This window comes from Cyprinus carpio, chromosome A21 (genome assembly GCF_018340385.1).
Source record: "Cyprinus carpio isolate SPL01 chromosome A21, ASM1834038v1, whole genome shotgun sequence".
NCBI classification, from domain to species: Eukaryota; Metazoa; Chordata; class Actinopteri; order Cypriniformes; family Cyprinidae; genus Cyprinus; species Cyprinus carpio.
In genome coordinates, this window is record NC_056592.1 from 14,034,721 (window position 1) to 14,058,362 (window position 23,642).

Sequence of the window (23,642 nt, forward strand, 5' to 3'; positions counted from 1 at the left end):
CAACGTAGGGAGATAAATATAAACTTGGACTTAATATTTTCTGTCGTTTCAAACTGTTTCAGTTGAAGCAACGGCTGAAAAAATCCATTGGGCTAAATACAAAATCTGTGACAATATGTACATGAAACGTAATGTGCTCATAATTAATTAGGTTAGCTGCAACTACAACCTTGGCAAATCAAATATTTTGTCTTACAATCAATATAAAATTATAGGTATATAAAATGTTTTAATACAATAAAATGATATTATTAGATCTGTATTTCTTTCTTTGTTTATTTCGAATAGTCTACTGACTAGTCCTCAGGGTACGCGATAAACACAAGCGACGCGTTCAATTTTGTTGCGTCGCTCGCTTGCAGTACTTGCGTCTTTAATGAGAGGCGTTGCTTTACTATATGTTTCTTAAAAAGATATTTCCGCTTCCTGCTGTTGTTTTAAACGTTCAGTTGATCACAAGTTGATCACAAGCAGGCAGCTGAATTGACTGACCGCAGCAGCAGCTGAATGAAGTCTCCTATGAATCCACCGCCGAGCGGAGGCGGGAACATTAAGAGGCTCGTGCCATGAAACTGTCCATATCTGACCAGACTTCATGCATGAGCGAGCGAGCGTCTAAACTGAGCGAGACCGGCAGCACAGCACCCGAGACTTCAGCATGTCTGAGCGAGGAGGGCTTCAGCAGCGAGCGGGAGCTCCGTCTCCCCACTTGCAGCCTCTCAGGACGGTCACGATTTCTTCGAGTCGCCCGGTTCAGATGAACCTGTTCGCGACATGGGAGATTGACAGCTCCTCTCCCAGCTGTGTGCCCAGGTACGCCGCTTTTTTACTTTCTAGTTGACACGCGCTTTTTTTTGTACAGTCACCAAAAGAGCTACTTTGTACCAGAGTAAATTGTTAATCCAGATCACGCTGCACTGGAAATCACATGAAACACTGGTTTCTTACTTTAGACCTTGTTTTTTGTTTGTTTGTTTTTTTCAGCCTTTACAGACCCATATTATGTGCCAAGCAGTTTGAACATTTGTACGTTTATGTTACTTGTACATGCTTTATTTTACGATATTATGATGAAGTAATTAATCATTGTCAAGTTAAAATTCATACTAGTATGTAGTGTCATAATAGGCTGTATTTAATTAGTCACTAGTACTCCATCATTAGATACTAGTAGCCTACTTATTACTTTTCTCCTCCACTAATATGTAATAATTTGTATTAAAATTAGTTTAGTTTTTGTACTTATTATATATTAGTACTGTAACACTTGTTTATATGCAAAAATGTGTGTGTGTGTGTATGTATGTATATGTATGTATGTATATATATGTATATATATATATATATATATATATATATATATATATATATATATATATATCTATATATATATATATATATATACACTCACTGGCCACTTATAGATACACCTTGCTTGGACCGGATTGGACTCCCTTTTGCCTTCAGAACTGCCTAAATTATTCATGGCATAGATTCAACAAGGTGTTGGAAACATTCCTCAGAGATTTTGGTTCATATTGACATGATAGCATCATGCATTTGCTGCAGATTTGTCGACTGCACATCCATGATGTGAATCTCCCGTTCCACCACATCCCAAAGATGCTTTATTTGATGGCGACTGTGGAGGCCATTTGAGTAAAGTGAACTCATTGTCATGTTCAAAAAACAAGACTCAGATGATTTGAGCTTTGTGACAGGGTGCATTATCCTGCTGGAAGTAGCCATCAGAAGATGGGTACACTGTAATCATAAAGGAATGGACATGGTCAGCAACAATACTCAGGTAGGCTGTGGCATTTAAATGATGGTCAGTTGGTACTAAGGGGCCCAAAGTGTGCCAAGAAAATATCCCCCACACCATTACACCACCAGCAGCCTGAACCATTGAGACAAGGCAGGATGGATCCACGCTTTCATATTCTTTACGCCAAATTCTGAACCTACCATGAATGTTGCAGCAGAAATAGAGACTCGTTTTTCCAATCTTCTGTTGTCCAATTTTGGTGAGCCTGTGTGAATTGTAGCCTCTGTTTCCTGTTCTTAGCTGACAGGAGCGGCACCCGGTGTGGTCTTCTGCTGCTGTAGCCCATCAACAAGGCATTTTCATGCGTTCAGAGATGGTATTCTGCATACCTTGGTTGTAACAAGTGGTTATTTGAGTTACTGTTGCCTTTCTATCATCTCTAACCAGTCTGTTCATTCTCCTCTGACATCTGACATCAACAAGGCATTTTCATCCACACAACTGCCGTTCACTGGATATTTTCTCTTTTTCAGACCATTCTCTGTAAACCCTAGAGATGATTGTTTGTGAAAATCCCAGTAGATCAGCAGTTTTTGAAATACTTCCATGTCCAAAGTCACTTAAATCCCCTTTCTAACCCCATTCTAAAGCTCAGTTTGAACTACAGCAAGTCGTCTCCATCACATCTACAGTAGTCAACATTTGAAGTGGATCAAAACCTTTCATAAAAGTTGTCCTAAAACCAAAACAATACCTGTTCTAGTCTTAGGAGAACTTTTATGAACTTTTTTGATCCACTTCAGATGTTACCAAGCAATTGAACAGGTGTACCTAATAATGTGGCCAGTGAGTGTATGTGTTTATACACACACACAGTGCCCTCCACAAGTATTGGAACAGTAAAGACAAACACGTTCTGTTTGCTGTGGAGTCAAGAAATCTGTAAATATGATTAAATGGTGAATATGAGACAAAAATACAGAATGTCACATTTTATTATTGGGTGATTTAACACAAAGATGTTTTACCAGCTAAGAGGCCCTGGTTGAAAACCCCTGTTTTAGACGATTGACACCAAGCTGATTTTTTTGTGCATAATGTTCTTCCTGGTAACTTGCTAAATAAAAAGAGTACCAAATGAAGCAGTTAACTAAAAACAACACATTTTATGCAGAGTGATCTGAAGAGTGAAAATGTCATCCTAATTTGTTGCTGCAGTGAAAACTAGAGCAGAAAGAGACACTTTTTTTTTTTTTTAAACAGTGCATCTCCTCTGTATAAAATGCACACAATAATGTGGAGGCATATGCGGTTTACTTGTCAATATTTAGCCTCATTACTTACATGAAGGGACTGTAATATGAAAATGTAGAGGAGGGGCTTTGGGATGCTTCATCGGAAGAGTGGAAGAGAAAATGGCCATGAAGAAGCAAAGAGCCTGACTGTATGAAGACATTATTAATCTTGTCTCTTTCTTTGAGATTGGCACCATAATGCTTTCAAAGGGGTTTAATTTCTTACTTTGTAATTTACATTCAACTACATCAGTAAGATTATTGCTTAATGTTAACCCTAAACTGATGTTGCAGCACATTGTCCCATTAGAATGTTGCGTAAGATCACTGAAAGGTGAGATGTGTGTCCGGTTTGCCCCTCCTCTCCCAATTTCATTACCTATGTGCTCTAGAGTTACACTCTAATGCACAGGGACAGACTTGTAAGTGAATTAGACCCAGTTCAATAAAGCTCACTTTGAAGAAAGGACTGGGTTCAAGCTGCTATTATGTATTAATGACTTTTCTTGTTTAGCTTAGCATGAGATGTTGCTTTTAGGTAATGCAAGGGCATTGAACACCATCTGTAGCTTACTGTAGAAATAAAATTTGTTCTGTTTATGTGACAGTTGCTGAATCTTTTTAAGAAATTTGATGGAAATTTTTTTTTTGAAAGTTTAAGTATTTTTTTTTCTTTGCTGAGTTTATGTATGTTTTATATATAACATATACTGAATACTGGTCGATACATTGGTGCATGCATAACAGCCTACATAAATACATTAACATTGTATAGGCAATTATTAACACTATCAGACATAGTTTAAAATGTCAGATTGTATCCATCAAAAGGGGGTGGAAAAATGTTTCAGACTGTAACTCATACAGTACTGTGTCTTAAGAAAATATCTCTTGTGTAGAATTTAAGGCCATCAAGATTAACGCAATCTCATTTTAAGGCGGTTAAATGAAAATGGCGCATTAACGCAGGTTCTGTTTGACCCTATGAATAACCCGTAGTTCAAGCCAAGGTTTTAGACAAATATTATTTGGAACTGTCCAGTTTTATCACAAAATTCGAACCAAAAATTTCGCTCCTAAATGTGGCGTGCCATATCCGACTCATTTCAAGTGGTCGCGCTGGTCGCGAGTCATCTCTTTTACGTTACTATAAGTTACAGCATGAAATAAACATGAATGTGAACATCAGAAGGTATGTTGAAGAATATGGTTGATCGTAATAGTTTGAGCTCTGTTGTTAATGTTAACCTAACATTATACCAATGTACCAAAAAAAACCTTTTAAAGTGTGACAAACATGCAAAAAAAATAAGAAATCAGGAAGGGGGCCAACAATTTTTCACACCACTGTGTGTTATATATATATACATACAGGTGCATCTCAATAAATTAGAATGTCATGGAAAAGTTCATTTATCTCAGTAATTCAACTCAAATTGTGAAACTCGTGTATTAAATAAATTCAGTGCACACAGACTGAAGTAGTTTTAGTCTTTGGTTCTTTTAATTGTGATGATTTTGGCTCACATTTAACAAAAACCCACCAATTCACAATTCAACAAATTAGAATATGGTGACATGCCAATCAGCTAATCAACTCAAAACACCTGCAAAGGTTTCCTGAGCCTTCAAAATGGTCCCTCAGTTTGGTTCACTAGGCTACACAATCATGGGGAAGACTGCTGATCTGATAGTTGTCCAGAAGACAATCATTGACACCCTTCACAAGGAGGGTAAGCCACAAACATTCATTGCCAAAGAAGCTGGCTGTTCATAGAGTGCTGTATCCAAGCATGTTAACAGAAAGTTGAGTGGACGGAAAAAGTGTGGAAGAAAAAGATGCACAACCAACTGAGAGAACAACAGCCTTATGAGGATTGTCAAGCAAAATCGATTCAAGAATTTGAGTGAACTTAACAAGGAATGGACTGAGGCTGGGGCCAAGGCATCAAGAGCCACCACACACAGACGTCTCAAGGAATTTGGATACAGTTGTCATATTCCTCTTGTTAAGCCACTCCTTGTGCAATGTCATCTGCTGGTGTTGGTCCATTGTGTTTTTTGAAAACCAAAGTCACTGCATCCGTTTACCAATAAGTTTTTTGAAGATGCCAGCTTTTTGAAGATGCTGATTTCATTTTCCAGCAGGATTTGGCACCTGTCCACACTGCCAAAAGTTGGTTAAATGACCATGGTGTTGGTGTGCTTGACTGGCCAGCAAACTCACCAGACCTGAACCCTATAGAGAATCTATAGAGAATCTTTGGGGTATTGTCAAGAGGAAAATGAGAAACAAGTGACCAAAAAATGCAGATGAGCTGAAGGCCAAAATCAAATTGAGGCAGTAATTAAAGCAAAAGGAGCCCCCACCAAGTATTGGGTACATGTACAGTAAATGAACATCAATTCACTAAATTTTTTTTTTTTTTATTGGTCTTATGAAGTATTCTAATTTGTTGAGATAGTGAATTGGTGGGTTTTTGTGAAATGTGAGCCAAAATCATAATTAAAAGAACCAAAGACTTAAACTACTTCAGTCTGTTTGCATTGAATTTATTTAATACACAAGTTTCACAATTTGAGTAGAATAACTGAAATAAATGAACTTTTCCACGACATTCTAATTTATTGAGTTGCACCTGTATATAGTATTATTTACTTTTATAGTCTCTATAGTTCATGTTGTGGCTTAGATATACATGTGTATTTAATTAATTAAAAATTCATGACAGTGTTCCTGTCATTGTGTGAATCTACAACAGAAACTGAATGAGCCCAGCCCTTGAATGCTGTGTCACTGTCAATTCACACAACTCTACTACATTCCAAAAACAACAATCTAATATCACCAATGCAGTGTTCTTGACTTCAGGCCAAAAACATCACAACCCAGATTTTGGGACATTGCATTCTTTGTCTGTTACCAGTTTGCATCAGTTGTCCTATACCATTTTCAATCAATAGACCAATCTAAAAAGCAGTTTTAAAAATCAATATATAAATGGGTTTCATATTCTATAGATGGATAGTTTAGTGCAAAAATGAACAATCTGCCATCATTTACTTACCCTCATGTCGATCCAAACACCTGTGCTGGTAGTTTTCTGTGAAATTCTGTGAAGAATTTAAGGAAGCAGCTTTTCCATATGATGACCGTTCATGATGTCAAGCTCCTGAAGAACTGTGTGTAAACTATTTTTACAAAAATTCATTTTGTGTTCCACAGCAAAAAATAAATGTAATTACATATGGGTTTGGCACAACATAAGGGCCATTAAATATCAATCCCTTTGAAATATATGAGGCACATTTCAATTTGTAATTGTGTCTGACAGTGACATATATTAAAAACCATCATGGCTGCAATTGTTGTGTGGAATTTTAGGTGAAATGTCAGCCAAAATGTCAACTCCGTGAGGTAAACTTGATAAGCCAGCTTTCGGACAGATTATTCATTCAGCTGCCATAGCAACTTGTCCTCAGAGCAACTTGAGCATCTCTCTCGTTTTCTTTTGCAGACTTCTCAGTCTAACTCTAAAAAAATTAGTGATTTTGAAGGAGCTGGACCGAGATCTCACTTCAGTGGTCATCGCAGTTAAACTTCAGGTAAAAATTGTTTTACTGGTTTGCATCACTCAACTATAAGTCTTGTTCTTAATCCATGTTTAGGTGACTAATGAGTGTAAATGTCTCTTCAGGGCTCAAAACGCATTTTGCGGTCAAATGAAATCATGCTGTCTTCTGCAGGACTTACTGAGACTGATCTACAGCTGACCTTCTCTCTTCAGGTTAGCAGTGTTTGAGTGCCTTTTGGATTAGATTAGAACTAAATTGACATTTGCAGAGATAATATTACAGTATTATGGTTTTGTTATGATGAAACCTATTGGAAGTCTCTAAGTGACTCTTCCCCTTTGTTATAATAAATTAGATCCGGTTAATGTTACATTTTGCAGTCTTTTCTCCCTTACATTTTGTCTTCAGTACCCACACTTTTTGAAGAGAGATGCCAACAAGCTTCAGATTATGCTCCAGAGACGCAAGAGGTACAAGAATCGCACTATATTGGGCTATAAGACCCTCGCGCTAGGGATGATAAATATGGCTGAGGTGAGGAACTGCAAAAGCCTATAAATCCAGTTCAGCTGCATTTTTTTGTGATTCTAGACTGCTTGTGTAAAGTAAAATAATAACCCACGTTTTAGCACAGGTTTGAAAATGTTTTTTAAAATGTCGTAAAATACATAGAAGGCTGTTGTAGGAGGGGGAATAGAACAACTTTCTATGCATCTGATAAAGTTTTTTTTTTATCACTTTAATGGTGTTAACAGTACTGAAACTTCTCAACGATGCACCAAAAATCCCCACTGGTCTTTTTTTTTTCTGTAATTTAAAGCCCAAATAAATGGCAAGACATTTGCATTTGTGCTATGATTCAGTACACCACTAAAAATTCAACTCATCATCATACCAAACATCACCATACATAGGGCTTGCACACGACGATCAACCACAAGACGATGAAGGACACACCAGTGCCCGTTGCCGAGATCAGGGTCTATTCTCTCTCCAGTCAACCCATCGACCCAGAGGGACCAAAGGCCAAGCTGTCTGGTGAGACTTGCACACTTTGATATATATTTAAATTCAAAGCAGCTAATGAGAAATTACAAAAAGAGGTCAAGGCTGCTTTTTTACATTTTTGAGAACACTTTTAGTAAGTCCTTTAGCAAGGCCTGATCTGGTTTAATCACTTGCATGATTCCTCCTTTCTTCCTTTCTTCTTCAGATCGTTCACCAGACATCGATAATTACTCTGAGGAGGAAGAAGAAAGCTATTCGTCAGAGCAGGACGGCAGCGATGACCCTCTGCAGGGGCAGGTAAATCCTGTGAGATTGAAGTGATTGATAAAAAAAAACAACAAAATCACCAAAACACATTTTACTTAAAAAGAAAATATCACAGAGACTGAAATGAATCAGTCAGATGACTGAAGAAATGCACTACATGGGTTTTATAAAGCAAAAATATTATCAGATAAGAAGTGTAAGAACTGTGGCATGAAAAGACCCTCTGGCAAAGAGAGGAAAGAAATTTAAAGAAATACAGGGAGCCAAAATGGGTGATTTAATAGATTAGTTCATCCAAAAACAAAAATTGTCACCATTTAATCATCCTCATGCAGTTTCAAACCTGACTTTTTTCTCCCTTGGACCACAAAAAAAGAGGTGTTTTGAAGACTTCATGTAACATCAAAGATAGTAACAGATTTAATGAAATTTAGCATTACGTCACTTGCCAGTGGATCCTCTGCAGTGAATGGCTGTCATCAAAATGAGTTCAAACAGCTGATTAAAACAACATAACCTAGATGTAATCGAATCCATGAATCCAGTTCATCAACTTGTGAAGCTGTGTATTTGTAATAAACAAATCCATCATTAAAGCATAATTTTAGCCTGAAAGAAACAGTTTGATATTTAAAAAAACTGTTTGCTTCACAAGATGTTAATTGATATACTGGACTTGTGTGGATTTCTTGTGAATTATTGTGATGTATTTATCATATTCTGATGGCACCCATTCACTGCAGAGGATCCATTGGTGAACAAGTAAGAAAGAAAGAACTCATCTGCATCTTGAATGGCCTGAGGTAAATTTTCAGCAAATTTTCATTTTTGGGTGAAACTATTCTTTTAAAAATCATATTGCCCCATACTTGTAATATAGTGCCCAAGTCGTATGGATCACTTCTGGCACTTAAAGACATTCTCGCTGTGAACTGTTATTTTATTCTGGTAGGGTTTTTGAGGGTTAAATCATGGTTTGTCATTTTTGGGCAGTACCTCTATGATGACGAGGATGAACTGAGGAAAAAGAAACCTCGCCGTAAACACCCCTCCACAGCCGCCATCACCAGAGTTAACGTAAGTGATCTGTCCAGGATTAGAAAAAAAGACCTCAGAGCAGCTCCATAGCAGCTTTCTCTGTGCCTCCTTGATGATTCAGGCTTTGTCAAGAAGCTAACCAACTGCATATTTCTCCCTGGGGCCACTGATGTTCTTTACATGTAGCAGCAGTTGCAATAGGAGCTTGCTGCAATTTTTGCAGTCATATGGAAACTCTAGCGATGGGACTTCTGAGCACATTAACGTGTTATCTGCTTCCTCCTCCTCTTAGATGCCTTCACAAGTCTGTTTTGTTTTCCTGTGTGCTCTGTCTTCTAGCTGACAAGCCTCTAGTCCCTTCGCCAGCACTCTGTGGATGTTGTGACAGCTTTTTTTTCACGTTCTGCTTGGTGCTATTTTTGTCCCCTGCTTTTGCTCAGCCAGATACGCTGTTAATTTGTGTCTGTTTGCTTATTGTTGCTTATGACTCCCCCGTTTTCTGTCTAACAAGGTGTTTGTGTTTTAAATCCAGCAACCCAACATCAAACAGAAGCTTATGGCATTGGTGAAATGGTTCAAAGTGTCTGATGAGGTAATTGCATCCTGTCTATAAAATTACAATCAACCAAATATAACTCACCCACACAATTCTCATCCCTTCCACTCTCAATTTGTCTTTAAGTATTGAATTTGGTCACTTTAGACATTACATATCTTATAAACATCAAATAAACATCTGATACAAATAAGATTAATTATTTTAATTTAATAGCAAATAACCAATACATAGCTGATATTAAAAATCTAATTTATCCAAATAAAAACTAATTCTTTTAAAACATTTTAAGAGTTATTTGTGTTTTAAAGGATTTAACATAAAGTGAGTGGCAGATGATGAGAAAGGTAATCTAAATATAAAAAAGGGTAAATGAACATGCATAACAAACTTCCTCTGTCAGTGTATCAATGCTATATTCTCTAAACTCTAATATTGGCCAGTAAATGATATTGTATGAGTATATTGTTCATCTCTATCAGTGTAATTGATGGGTAATAATTTGCATGCAGGTGGGGTTTGGTTTGGATCATGTGTCCCAAGAGCAGATCCGAGATGTGGAAGAGGATCTGGATGAGCTCTATGACAGTCTTGAGATGTACAACCCCAGTGACAGCGGCCCAGACATGGAAGAAACGGACAGTGTTATCAGCACACCCAAACCCAAACTCCGGTATTGCATTCGCTAGCTAATATTTATTCTTATGGCACCCACTTTCAGATATCGATTTAGTAATTTTGCTCTGCATTACACAGATGTTATTAAATAATAGAGGAGGCAGCCAGTAAATGCAGTGGTGTTGTTGCTATTGCAACAGATTCTGGAATATATTGTATAATAGGAAATATGTACAAGCAACATATTTCACTCTCAAATGCAGGAATAAACTGACATAACAACTGACTGAGCTTTTTTAGTCATACACTGAGTGGGCAAACTGCCTACACCTCAGTTTTCTTATTCTGACCCTGGCTTTGAGTGTTTGTGTGTGTGTGTGTTTTAGGCCATTTTTTGAAGGCATGTCACAGTCCAGCTCTCAGACAGAGTTTGGTAGCTTGAATAGCAGGTGCAGCCATGGCAAAGACAAGCGAAGTCCTGTGAGTGTCATTCAGAGAGAGACCTTATTTCAACACTGCAATTTAGCTTTACTTTACTTTGCCTTATTGCTGCTGCTCTTAAAGGGATAGTTCACCCAAAAATGAAAATTACCCCATGATTTACTCAACCTCAGGCCATCCAAGGTGTATATGACGAATACAATCAGAGTTATGTTAAAAAATGTCTTGGCTCTTCCAAGCTTTATAATGGCACTGGGTAGTGGTCCAAATTTTAAAGCAAAATAAAGTACATCCCTCATCATAAAAAGCATTCCACACGGCTCTGTGGCTTCGCTTCTGAAGGCCTTTATTAACCCCCGGAGCCGTGTCAAGTACTTTTTATGATGGATAGATGCTCTTTATTTTGTCATTATAAAGCTTGGAAGAGCCTGGACATTTTTTAACATAACTCTGATTGTATTCGTCTTAAAGAAGAAAGTCATTTACACCTAGGATGGCTTGAGGGTTTTTAGGTGAATATTTTTAGGTGAACTATCCTTTTAAGGCCACTGTTTGTCTCATTTCTTTTAATTTCTCTCTCTTTCCTCATCCATTCCTTCTTCTGAAGAGGGGCGAGCTGACTGTATCTGGTAAAATCCAGCGTTCCCCCAGTGCGCACATAGACGAAGCTTTCTCAGAGATGGACACATTGGTAAGACTGGTTGCTTGTCTTTATCTGCCCTTTTCTTAGTTTCTTTTTAGGGCTGTAATAAAACCGGTAAAATCTTATCCTCTGTGAGCTCATGAACTAGTATTTATTGAGAGGTTACTGCTACAGGAACTCAATGAAGTGGAAGTGATCGCCGACGGGACCCCTAGCATCACTTTATCAGTGGCAGAGAGGCCCCGGACTCCACAGAGGAGCAATAGCACTAACATGCCATCTCCCAGGTTGGTGTTTCACATGTATTTAAAGATGAAAATTTGTCATAATTTACTCACCCTCAAGTTATTTCAAACCTGTATACATTCTTTCTTCTGCTAAACACAAAACAAGATATTTTCAAGATTGATGATAACCGAACTATTTCGTTTCTGTGTGGCCTCCGTTGTATTTTTGTCCATATAATGGATGTCACTGGGAACCTAAACTGTTTGTTTTGAAAATGTTTACCGACATTCTTCAAAATATCTTCCACAGAAGAATTCACACAGGTTTGAATAAATTGACAGTTTTAATTTTTGGTGGTGAGTATGCTTTTAAGGGTTGTTTGCTATGAAGTATGCAGTCCTAAAATGTGTCAGTACCAATTTTTCTCTGCCAATGCCAGACCTTACTAATTTATAATAAATTACCTTATCTTTTGGTTTTAGTCCATCAAGTACCAAAAAAAAAAGTGCTGTAGCACATAGTTTAATATGTAATAAATTATTTACCTAAATTTCCTGTAAAATTGACAATATTGTTATATATACAGTTCTGTATTCTAGTAATGGATCCTCACTCACTTCATCTTCTTAATAACTTTTCGATTTATTTTAAATTTGCAGCAGAGAACTATACAGTTCTGGGATGATTTAAAATTATTCACACCATGATATTTTGGTCAAACGGCCCTCTACTAATCTATTCTATCCACAAACTATGTACGCAGTCCCTTTTCTTTTACTGAGATCTGCTACAGTGCATGAAATTATACTCTTAAATAGGAATGTTGCTTGCTTTTCATAGACTTGTGCACATATTGAGATGAAATGGAGTGTGTAGCAAATAAATAAAAGCAGCTGTGCAATTCTCCTCAGACTGGATGGCAGTCATACCCCCAAACAGAGGCGAGGGACCCCTATGAAAGAGAGACAGCTGTCCAAACCCCTCAGTGAACGCACAAACAGCTCGGACAGTGAGAGATCACCCGAGCTCACCCTCACCCCTCAGGTAACAACTTCCACACACACACGCACGTACACAGAGCTAACACTTAACCAAGAACAGCTGTCTTACTGTTCTTAAGTTGATCTGACTGAAGCTCAGCAGAATCGATAAACCCCAAGGGCTATTTGCTCAGGAAATTGTGTGTTTGTGTGCGTGTGAAAGGGCAAAGCAGAGAATATGGTGATTCATTTGGGCTGTGCGTGAGGATTAGCGAGTGGGAGGAGTGGGTGTGATGCTAGAGGAAGGAGAGAGAGAAAGAGAGAAAGAGAGAGAGTGGGCGATAATTCTCCTTATGCAGCTCTGTACTAGGTCTGGCATGATTCAACACCTGGCTCACATGGCCGTTCACTTTTGTGCAGAGGTGTCAAAACGTACTCAAGGGCCATCGTGATGAAGTGTCGTTTTTAATCCTCCCTGCAGTTTATTAAAAATCTGATACATTTTATAAACATATTTTTGTTGCTCACCATCGCTGCTGCTGCTCTTTATCATAATCCCTGATAAAACTCTTCATCAATACGAGAGTCCCTTAAAAACGAATTACTTTCCACTACAACAAAACATAAACTTCAAATACTTTCTATTATGATCAAGTCATTAGGGTGACACCATTTTAAAGGCTATTCGTTAATTAAAGGTGAAGTGTATATTTTTTCACTGGTAAATAACATACCCCTAAAACCAAAATAATTATAAAATAACACTGTAAAAGTTACATTCTCTAATCGATTAATTGAAACCTGCAAAGAGTGGACTGTAACATGTCAACATTCGTTAAAAGGTTCGACATATCAACTTATGATTCAGCCAATGGGAGCTGTCCATACAATGAAAGACAGGCTTTTGGGAGTGTTTTTGTTTGGACACATGTGTTTCTTTGGGAACTTGTTTGGACACAATTATTTGTGCGGTGAATAAATGATTAGTCAATAGGTTGACAACATTTAAACTTGAATAGATAGTCTAAAATTGTGAAAAGAAATTCCTTTTTAAAAAAGAAATCTTTGGAAGGAAACAAGCTATTGTTGCATGAAAGCAGATCTTTAATCAAAAACTAACACTCAAAACAGTAAGATTATTCTTTATAAAATTTACATAGCCGTTTTCTATTAAAACGGCTTGTTCACCACGCCCCATTTTCTATTTAAATGTATTTACTGCTGTGATGCAAAGCTGAATTTTCAGCATCACGAAAGAAAGAAGCATCATAACTCCAGTCTCTCTGTTGTCACAGCATGCCAAATTGTGGAGTCACTGTGTGTTTCGTTGAAGTAAAAAACATTTTTGGCCTTCCAAAAGAGGACATGGTTGTGTCTGCAGAATATCTGTTTGACCCTACTTTTTTTCTGTATGCATTTTGATTCAGGGTGCTACCGATCTACTTATAGCGTAGGCCATCTTGATAGGAGAGCAAACCAAAAAATAAATCTTTTTTGTCCTCAGAGTCTTTACCATGATTTGCCATCAGTTTAATGCACACAGTGGTGAATATGACTACAATTTTTTTTTAAAGCAACAAACTTTTGAACCGGCTCTAATGATACATTTACAAATTTGAATGTTCACTAATAGTAAATGAGTAAAAGCAGCATATAGCTGAGGCAAACATAAAAAGATAAAATAACATTTAAATTTAATTTATCTTGCAAGGAAACAAAATATGCCTCGCAAGGATGAACCACATGAGCTAGTATTATAAAAGCAAATGAGCTTCAAACACACCTAAGCTAATATATACCAAATACAAAAAGATAATACACTGTAATAACAACGGTAAAAATGCAATAAACACAAAAGTTAAATTCTTAAAATGCTTAAATTATACACTGCACCTTAAAGTTAAATTCTTAAAATGCTAAACTGAGAAAATGAAGGTGAACAAGATGTTTTCAGTCATGTTTTTTATCTGTAGATGCCTAGGAAGATAGTGTACGACCAGCTCAACCAGATCCTGCTGTCTGACAGCACCCTTCCTGACAGCCTTATCCTGGTCAATGGCAGCGACTGGCAAGGACATGTAAATACCAGTCCATTTCACTTCCTCTGTGCCTGACTATCTGACCACCCTGAACAGAACTTAGCCATTCTTTTGTTCAGTTAATAACTGCTTTAATTTGAAGTCTGTTTGTTGTGTCAGTATCTTAGCGCATGCTGATGTTTTTATCCATTCTGAAGTAGAGTAATGACTCTGTGTGTGTTTCTGCAGTATGTGGCTGAGCTGCTGCAGGCCCAGAAGCTGCCGGTGGTCTGCACCTGCTCCGGATCAGAAATCCAGGCCGTCCTTTCCGCCCTGCTCACACGCATACAGAAATTGTAAGCATAACAGTGGTGGAATGAATCACTGAGAATAAACACAAATGGTTTGTATTCATGACTGGCTGTCAGATCTGATATTGTTAAACCTGATTCTGCATGGTTGATCAGAGATTGTAGCATGTAAACAGCGATTGCATCTACCAATACTTGTGTCTGCACTGCAGTGACATACATCTTTATTCTCACAGCTGCAACTGTAACTCAATCATGCCCAAACCGGTGAAGGTGGTGGCGGTTGGAGGTCAGAGCTACTTAGGAGCAGTCTTGAGATTCTACGTCTCTCAGCTCGCCAACAAGATGTCTGACTGGCTCAGTCACATGAAGTTCCTTGTGGTGCCTACAGGTGTGTATAAATAACGTTTAAACACAATTATATTGCACACAACAATGACAAAAGCTTTCCAAAAAAATCAACTATCAAAAAAAGCAGGCTGTATCATGTGAGTGTCTCCACAGGCTCTCACCCTGTGGCCAAACACCTGGGTTCTCTGGACAATCGCTACAGTTCTTCCTTCCTGGACAGCTCATGGCGAGAGTTTTTCAGCTGCCCAGAGCCGCCTCAGACTGGTAAATGAGTGTAATCCATTCTTGTGCCTGCTGAGATACATTTTATTAGCAATTTGAGTAGGATTTGTTCTCGTATCTCTTCAGCTTCCTCTGCTGACTTTGTGGATGTGGCTGGGCGAATTCTACAGTATATCAACGGATCTACGGTCACTCATCAGTTTCCCATTAACCATCCCATTATTACCTACAAACACAATAATAAATTAAAAATATTTCTATCATCCCATCTTTCCATATATTTTTGATTATATTTTTTATTTTACTCTTCTAGGCAAGATGATGATTCCTACCAAAATTTTGTTCCATTTGTGGGTGTAAGTACATTTTCTTACACTACTGTTCAAAAGTCTGTAGTCGGTTAGCTTTGTAAAAGCCATTTATTTGCAATAGAAATCTTTTGTACTTTACTGATACTTTTGATTAATTTAATGCCAAAAAAAAACAAAAACATACTGAGCCCAAACTTTATACAGTAATGTATATTGCAACATTAAAGCATTGTGATTTCCAATGATGGATAGATTAATGTAATTTTTTTTTTTCTTGCAACAGTTGGTTAAGGTGGGATTGGTAGAACCCAGCCCAGGATCTTCAGGTTTGTAATGGGTTTTTTTTTGTTTTTTGTTTTTTTTGCATCTATCCACACAAATCTCACTAGTAATATTGTATTACCATTAGGGATGGGAACAGAGAACCAGTGCATTTTTTAGCTAATCTAAACACAGGCTTAGCACTAACATTAAAATGCACATTTAAATTTGTTTTTCTTTATCAAATAAATGCTTTTTTGTAGTGTAATATATAGTTAAACAATTATCGTCCAGTAGCAGCAAGGCTAATTATTAGACCGCATTTATGCCACCTCAGAAAGACTGAAAAGTCAACTTAAAAAAAATTATGTACATTTTATTTAATGAAATTCTCATCACTTTTCAGAGAAATTTCATTTGAATATTATTTTTGCTTTTTTCCCAATATTTATTTGACTCTTTGTAGGTGGAGATTGTGAGGAAGGCTTGCCTTTGAGTTTGGCAGTTCCATCAACGTCCCCACCTGCTCACGGATCTCCCACTGGGATGATGAAAGAATCTGCAACGCCTCCTCCATCCCCATCACTAAGTGGACTGGCTGCACTAGGGTTTGTGTACAATATTGTACAGAAATCTGCACCGCTCTGCTGTTTCTCACACTGCTTTAGCTTACAGCTGTTATCTCTTTAAAAATACTTGCCCGGTAAAAAAAAAACCATCTGGTCAAACTGATTCTGTTATCTAGTAGCCCCAGCATGTCTCATGGCATGGATGCCATTGGGCTGCAGGTGGATTACTGGGTGTCTTCAGGGGCTGAGAAGCGCAAAGATGGAGAGCGGAGAGACACAGGCAATAAGAACACTTTGAAGTGTGCATTCAGATCCCTGCAGGTTAGCAGACTGCCCGGCTCCTTTGAGCTCCAGACTGGCTCTAACACCATGTCCATGACTGTGGTGACCAAGGAGAAAAACAAGAAAGGTGAGGTGGACCACTAGATTTACACATTTGTCCATTTGCTAAAGATCACGTTTTTTTTTTTTTTTTTTTTTTTTTTTTTTTGGACTAAGCATATGTTTTCTAGCACCATAATTTCATTTGAAATTTTCTTTCTTGCCCTCTGCTCTTTTTTTTAATTTATTTGTAGCTCTCACTGTAGTTATTGCTACTATTGTTGTTGTTCTCCATATTTATGTACTACACCAACTATATTTAGTCATGTTGCCTGTCTTCAGTCCCGAACCTCTTCCTGGGGAAGAAGCCAAAAGAGAGAGACACTGAGTCAAAGCTGTCTGCCAAGAATCAACAAACCAGTCTAAGAGGTACTTAAAAAAACAACAAACCAGTCTAATATGAACAAAAGGAATCATTCCAAATATTACAACCAAATCAAACGAATTGAGTCAAGCTTACCAAGACATTCACTGTTTAAAAGGTTTACACATTATTACAAATAATGTGAAAATATGATTCCTAGTGTCCAAAGATGATAACCAGATATTCCAAATTTGAGGGGTCAAAGTTAAGATTAAGAATTGACCACTAAACTAAACGTCTTTGGTGTTTATGGCCCTGAAAGGTCTGAGACCATTGGCAAAATGTTTAGTTTCCATTTTCCTAACTGAATATTCATTGTATAATGTAAAAATGAACATGAATTTCAGAATGCCTTAGTATAATTTTTTTTTGTCCACGAGCCATGACACACATTTGATTAACTAGTGACCTAGAAATAATGCAGAATGACATTTGACTCATGAAATGAACATGTTTCAGTGTCTGTAGATGGAATGGAGTGGAATGATGTGAAGTTCTTCCAGCTGGCGTCTCAGTGGCCCACTCATGTGAAGTACTTCCCTGTGGGGCTATTCGGCTACAACAAACCATCCTCCTAGTGACCTCTGGAGGGAAAAAAAACAGGGTAAAGTTTCCTGACCCTGCTTGCTACGGCCTTCAGACTGAATAGATGGCCAGATGTTGTTCTTGAGGTGGTCATGCTTACTGTATATAAAAGATACTTGAGCCAATGTGGGAGATGTTGAATTTCTCATCTGTGATTGGTGGGATTATTTGATCTCATTTTGGCCTTTAGAGGGCCAGAGCAGACTGAAAGACTTGAGGATAAATAATGAGTGGGTTGACAATATTATTAACCTTTTCTACCAGTGTTTGGTCTGTTGTGCGATTCATGATGCAATAATATCCCAATATTGTATTGAGTTTGTTTAAATGGTACTTGATATTAGTGATGTAAAGCCCTCAGAATGTGTACCTTTTGTTATACAACTTTAATGTATGATAAGTGTTACTTCACCCGACTGAATCTAAAATCCAAAGCTTAAAGACATTGTTTGTAAGATACTTTATTAAAGAATACTTTTGTCTATGTATGAAAAATTCTACTGTCCACTTGTATAGAAATCTATATTTGCTTAAGTGATTTTATCTCTATGTATATTGTAATCAAAGCATGTACTGTATGTATGCTTACATCAGGGTTTGTCTAAGATGCTATGGACACCTAATCCATTCCACTGTGGTTCTGAGATCTCTTTGCCACTATTAATTTATTAATCTGCCATTACTAAAAGTAATCACTGCTCTCTACCTCCCCAATGCCTTCCATTACAACGATTATCTGAGATGACTAATAAGGGTGATACTATGGTTTTGTACCATCTAAGTGACCTAAGACAATGTCTGGAAATCGTGGTACCATTACTGCCTTTCTAAATCTGTTGTACTAAACCTAGTTAGTTTGCATGATGCAGTATATTGATCAGTATGATTGCAGTAAACGTGGTTATTTTGATAATGCACTCTACATCTGAAAAGTCAGTACTGTATATTTTGGACTAAAAAGCTCTAGTGTGATATTTTGACATTTACATTAAATGTAAATCAAGTAATAAATCTATTGTAATTGCAATCTCTGCAAGAGACTTTTTATTAGTTAAAATGTTTGAATGCTGAAAAAGTGTACACGTTGCATTGTCTGTAAGAAATGGCCTCAGCTGTAGTCGCAATGGCTTTCAAACTCAGGTCTGCAAAAGAGTACAAAGGGGTCTACAGAAAATTCATAATGTTTTGTAAAAAAATAAAAAAAAATTTTTTACCAGTTAATGTTGTACACAAATATAGATTTTTTCACAATATATACTTTCTATATACACTATGTTTCAAAGTTTGCGGTCAGTAAGCTTTAGAAAATTAAAAGGTACTTTTATTTAGCAAGAATGCATGTCACAGTATTATGTATAATTTAAAGATGTATTAAGGATCTTAATATTTCTTGAGCAAAAAATCAGCATATTGGAATGATTTCTGAAGCATCATGTGACGCTGAAGACTGGAGTGATGACTGCTGAAAATATTCACAGGAATAAATTACATAAAAATAGAAAACAGAAATAGAAAAGTTACTTTGTAATAATATTTCACAATATTACTGTTTTTCTATGTATTTTTAAGAGACTTTCAAAAAGATTTTTAACAACCACTAATGAATGGTAGTGTATATACCTACCCCCATATTTTAGCCAGGGGGTTCCTCCCAATGAGATCATCACATTTGTGGGTCTGTACCATAAAGTTTACAACCCCTGATTCAGCAGATGCTTATTGAACACTACAGGGACAGGTCAACTATTCACTGTGTCTGGGTATGGAGGGAGAGTGTGTGAGAGAGAGGGAGGGAGGGAGGGTGAGAGATGAAGGGAGAGCAAATGAGAACTACCCCCTTTCATGCCCAATAACCCAGTTATGCCTGTCCAGTCAGTGGCAGTGAGGTTTGAAGGGGGAAACACACTGACCTGTATGGAGGAAAGCGCACACGGGTCCTCAGTGATGGGCTGTACAGGATGGAGGCTACTCTGGCTGGCCTGCTTGGCGTCCACTTTCCTTCAATATGGTGCGTGTTGATTTCATTGTTAATATTAGGCTGTTAAATATGATAGAAAAGAAAAAATGATTTATCATACTAGATACATTTTAAAGTTCTGTTATAATGCTACTCTGTGCGGTCGTCACCGGTCTATTAAAACCCAACATATAAAAGCGTCTACAAAACAAAATTGGAAATCAAGGGGTTATGAAGTCATTGGCAGGCGACACAATGACAATATGGACACGGTCCGTGTCACTAGTTAAAAATGCTTATTTCTCTGGATTTAAACATTCTTCGAAACATTTGGGATGTGTCTCGTCTCGTGGGATAAGTGTCTCGTCACACCCCTAGTATTTATTGTCCATATAATGCAAATCAATCCACCTTTTTTCTAAGTAACCGATGAGCGCCGCCATGATGGATTCCCGTTAGAATGGGATTGAATTAAATTGGATAGGAACCAAAACGCTTATTCTTCAAAATATATTTGCTCTGGAATTTGCTTTGCAATTTGTGGGAATGCTCTGGAGCGCGGACATCATTTTGAACTACACGCGTGTCTCTGACGCTGGATTCTATCGCTGTGTGGTCAGCAACCCACCTGAGACTGGAGACCCCGGCATAGGAGAGCTCAGCCTCACTGTTTTGGGTATCATATATCATATACTGTATCATATTAAGACATACTAATAGTTCTTTCATAGCCAACTAAGCAATATCACACGAGCAAGAGTGCTGTTGCGCGGCTACGATTCTAAACACGACGCACGAGGTCGAACTAATCAAACCAACAGCACTACTGCAAGTGTGATATGGCTTTTATACAACTGTTCAAAAACGATAAGTTTGGTAAATTGTGTAACTTACATTTTAGACACAATGTTGCAAGTTAAAACAGTCTGTTTTCGCCCTGTCAACGAAAATCGGTCCAAACAAACACACAGCAGAACACCGTAGCACTGCGGCGCGAGGGTTCACGAATGAATCAATGGCTTGAATGAATCGGTTGAATTAATGAATCAATCAATGACTCACTTATAAAGGCAAACTAACTACGGGCGAAACGAATTGAAATAAAGCTGAACTAAAATAAAATATATTTGAATGAAATTTAAATGAAATATAAAAACATTACTATTCACTTGATGAAATATAAATAGAAAAAAAGATGAAAAAAAAGTTATTTGACACTAAACAAAATAAAATAAGTTGAAGTTCGACAATAACTTAAATAAATAAATAACAAAGCTAAATATAATTGTTTAAAAAAACAAACTAAATAAAAATGACAAAGCACATACATTTACTAAAACTTTAATTAGAAAAATAAAAAGTGAAAACATAAAAATAAAAGCTTATTTAAAATAATAATATAAACTACAGAGAGAGGGAGAGATTCAGTCCAGATACTTCTGCTATACTTTACAGTTTACACAATATGTTTGATACTTTCCAGTTTATAGACAACTTGTAATGTGAAGTTTTATTTAAGTTTTAGGCTTGATGTGTTCAGGTTTCAACACTCTCTGTGTGTGCAGCACCTCCGTCCCTTCCTGTGTGTCTGTGGGAAGGGGACACCGAAGCTGGAGGCAATGTGCAACTGTCCTGTCTGGTGGCGGAGGGCTTTCCTACTCCACAGGTGATCTGGGAAAAGCTAGAACCGGATAAGATGACACTGCCAGTAAACATGAATGGTAAAAAAAAAAAAAAAAAAAAAAAAAAAAAACTTTTTTACAGGTGTACGAAACACAACAGGCATGTAGAAACAATCTTTCATACCTGTATCTGTCTCAGGTGATTTAAAGGGCTCTGTGCACATTGCCAATATGTCTGCACAGGCCTCTGGCCTCTACCGCTGCTCAGTGACCAACCCACTGGGAACCCAGCACTGCTACATTAACCTGTCTGTCTACACACGTGAGTCCCTCTGTACTACAGGTTTGGATTGACGTGAGATTGAGTAAATGATGAGAGATTTTTGTTGTTGTTGTGAACCTGTAGCTCCAGATAATTCTCCTGGCATCCTGCAGGGGGTGCTGTTGAGTCTCTCCATGGCCCTGCTCCTGCTGGCTCTGATGGTGCTGGTGCTGTGGCTCCACCGTTCGGCACAGGAGAGCAAATGGAGGAACAGCCATGAGGAAAATGAGGGGTATAATGAGGTTAAACGCTCCTTTATATGAGACAAGGTCATCTCTACACTAATCTGTTGTGAAAGCCAGTTTGTGTCAAAGGGGAGAACATAAGCCACATAAACTACACATTTCTACTTTTTCTGATAAAATAAATAAATAAATCCCTGTGGGCCAAGGCTTTTTCAGTGCTTCTTGTGCCCGAATCCGGTATTTGGAAATGTAAATGCTTTCTCTCACAATAGTGGATCCGTAGAATCCATTATTCGTTTTCCGTGCCTTTCAATGATTTCTCACATGCTTATTAATATGAAGGACATTGAGATCACTTATGATGTGCGTCTTTTTTACTTTTACTTTTGAGATTCGGGTTCCGCCTAGAACTACCAGCACTACTTACGTTTTCCGATGCCAGTGGTGCTTCATTCGCCATCGTCCTATACGGATTATCGCTCATTCTATCTCAATCTTTTGATGCTTTCTCTAACAATAGTTTACCCTTAAAATCTAATTTTCGATTCCCAAGTAATTCTCAATATAGTGGATCCGTAGAATCCATTATTCGTTTTCCGTGCCTTTCTGAATACGGATTCGCTATTTGGGCACATTCCTAGGTGACTATTGTAAATGTAATTTTTGGTCCTGAGGTAATTAATCGCATGCCAAAGAAGCTGTGAAATACATGTGAATTGTGTTAAACCCAGAATATTCATTTAGGGGCTGTCTTTTAATGTTTTTAAAGCACTTTCTACAAGCTGTGCATAATCTCAACAGACAATCAAAAGTCACTAAAAATTAATGCAAGTTGAGTTTGGTCTTTCAGTAGATATGTATATGCTTTGTAGAGGGTCATATTGGACATTCATTTCATCCGGTAACACCCATGGCTTAAAGGGATACTCCACCCCAAAATGTAAATTTTGTCATTAATCATTTACCCCCATGTCGCCACAAGGATGTGCTGTTTTATTTCAAATCAAAGCTAAATACACATAGAAACAGCGCATCCTTGTGGCACAGATGACACAGAAGAGCATACACAGCATACAGTGATAGGAAGAGGCAGAGAGGAGACCAATGACAAAGGAATTACTGAATAAAGTGGTTATTTTTGTTTTCTTCACTTACAAAAGGGTTCCCGTCGCTTCATATAATCCAGACTGCATGTCTGATGGCAGATGGAGTATTCTGATAATGGCTTTAATGGACCTTGACACGGTTTTTCATTTTGGGGTGGAGTATCCCTTTAAAGCTGATTGTAACTATTGCATTTGCTTTTGGCATTAAACCTCCAATTTAACTACATAAAAAGAAACATAAAAGCAGCAATTTTAGTTTGCCTGAAAATAATCATTTATGACTTAATATAAAATATTTTGCATGTTTCCATTTTGTTATACATAAGGAATAATTGACTCTGGGCCGTTGAATTATTAGAAAAATAATGCACACTGTGCATTATCTTTCTAACACTTCAACGGCCCAGAGTCAATTATTCCGCTTATACTACGGTTACCACACCTCAAGACATCGATCAGATGTTATATTTAAAGGGATTCGTCTGGTTTTTGTACTTAAATCGCTATTATGAGTGGGATTATTTCTTCTGCATCTCATCCAACACCTCTTTTGCTGGTTCCAAAATGTCATTTTAAAGCTGGTAATCGAGGCTTGAGCCATTGATAGCATTCTAATGCAGTTATTAATGAAGTTATTAGAAAGAGAGCGAGAGAGAAAA

General features: G+C 37.5%; 2 protein-coding genes and 2 long non-coding RNA genes across 5 annotated transcripts; 2 read left to right on the plus strand and 2 right to left on the minus strand.

Annotated features, from left to right (window-relative positions):
- Positions 1 to 404: 404 nt before the first annotated feature.
- pacs1a (phosphofurin acidic cluster sorting protein 1a) lies at positions 405 to 17,803 on the plus strand. Its single transcript, XM_042710958.1, is given in 23 exon segments — positions 405 to 813; positions 6,582 to 6,669; positions 6,762 to 6,851; positions 7,048 to 7,175; positions 7,520 to 7,677; positions 7,853 to 7,944; positions 8,908 to 8,991; positions 9,485 to 9,544; positions 10,021 to 10,181; positions 10,513 to 10,606; positions 11,175 to 11,258; positions 11,385 to 11,497; positions 12,350 to 12,482; positions 14,392 to 14,496; positions 14,686 to 14,792; positions 14,984 to 15,138; positions 15,252 to 15,362; positions 15,447 to 15,676; positions 15,915 to 15,957; positions 16,359 to 16,500; positions 16,638 to 16,870; positions 17,125 to 17,211; positions 17,666 to 17,803. Coding segments are annotated over 23 exon segments (2,772 nt in total). The 5' UTR covers positions 405 to 658; the 3' UTR covers positions 17,785 to 17,803.
- LOC109073765 lies at positions 13,641 to 20,774 on the minus strand. 2 transcript variants are annotated; one of them, XR_006153030.1, is made up of 4 exons: positions 20,643 to 20,774; positions 19,702 to 19,829; positions 17,285 to 17,790; positions 13,641 to 13,652 (listed from the first exon to the last, which is right to left on the minus strand). It is a non-coding gene; the product is annotated as an uncharacterized LOC109073765 (long non-coding RNA). The 2 variants fall into 2 exon arrangements; XR_002014903.2 differs by lacking the exons at positions 13,641 to 13,652; positions 17,285 to 17,790 and adding exons at positions 14,996 to 15,132; positions 15,260 to 15,389.
- zgc:165604 (uncharacterized protein LOC792578 homolog) lies at positions 20,182 to 21,955 on the plus strand. Its single transcript, XM_042710960.1, has 4 exons — positions 20,182 to 20,424; positions 21,314 to 21,469; positions 21,570 to 21,692; positions 21,777 to 21,955. Exons 1-4 carry the CDS (start codon positions 20,295 to 20,297, stop codon positions 21,953 to 21,955), a joined length of 588 nt encoding a protein of 195 aa, XP_042566894.1. The 5' UTR covers positions 20,182 to 20,294.
- On the minus strand, positions 21,298 to 21,783 carry LOC122134686. The gene is made up of 2 exons (XR_006153031.1): positions 21,555 to 21,783; positions 21,298 to 21,429 (listed from the first exon to the last, which is right to left on the minus strand). It is a non-coding gene; the product is annotated as an uncharacterized LOC122134686 (long non-coding RNA).
- Positions 21,956 to 23,642: the final 1,687 nt, after the last annotated feature.

Excerpts from the sequence above, each read along its gene's own strand:
- zgc:165604 (XM_042710960.1), top strand. The coding sequence starts at position 20,295 with ATGCTCTGGAGCGCGGACATCATTTTGAACTACACGCGTGTCTCTGAC. Across the intron at positions 20,425-21,313 it reads GCTCAGCCTCACTGTTTTGG|CACCTCCGTCCCTTCCTGTG; the intron begins GTATCATATATC and ends CTGTGTGTGCAG. Across the intron at positions 21,470-21,569 it reads ACTGCCAGTAAACATGAATG|GTGATTTAAAGGGCTCTGTG; the intron begins GTAAAAAAAAAA and ends TATCTGTCTCAG.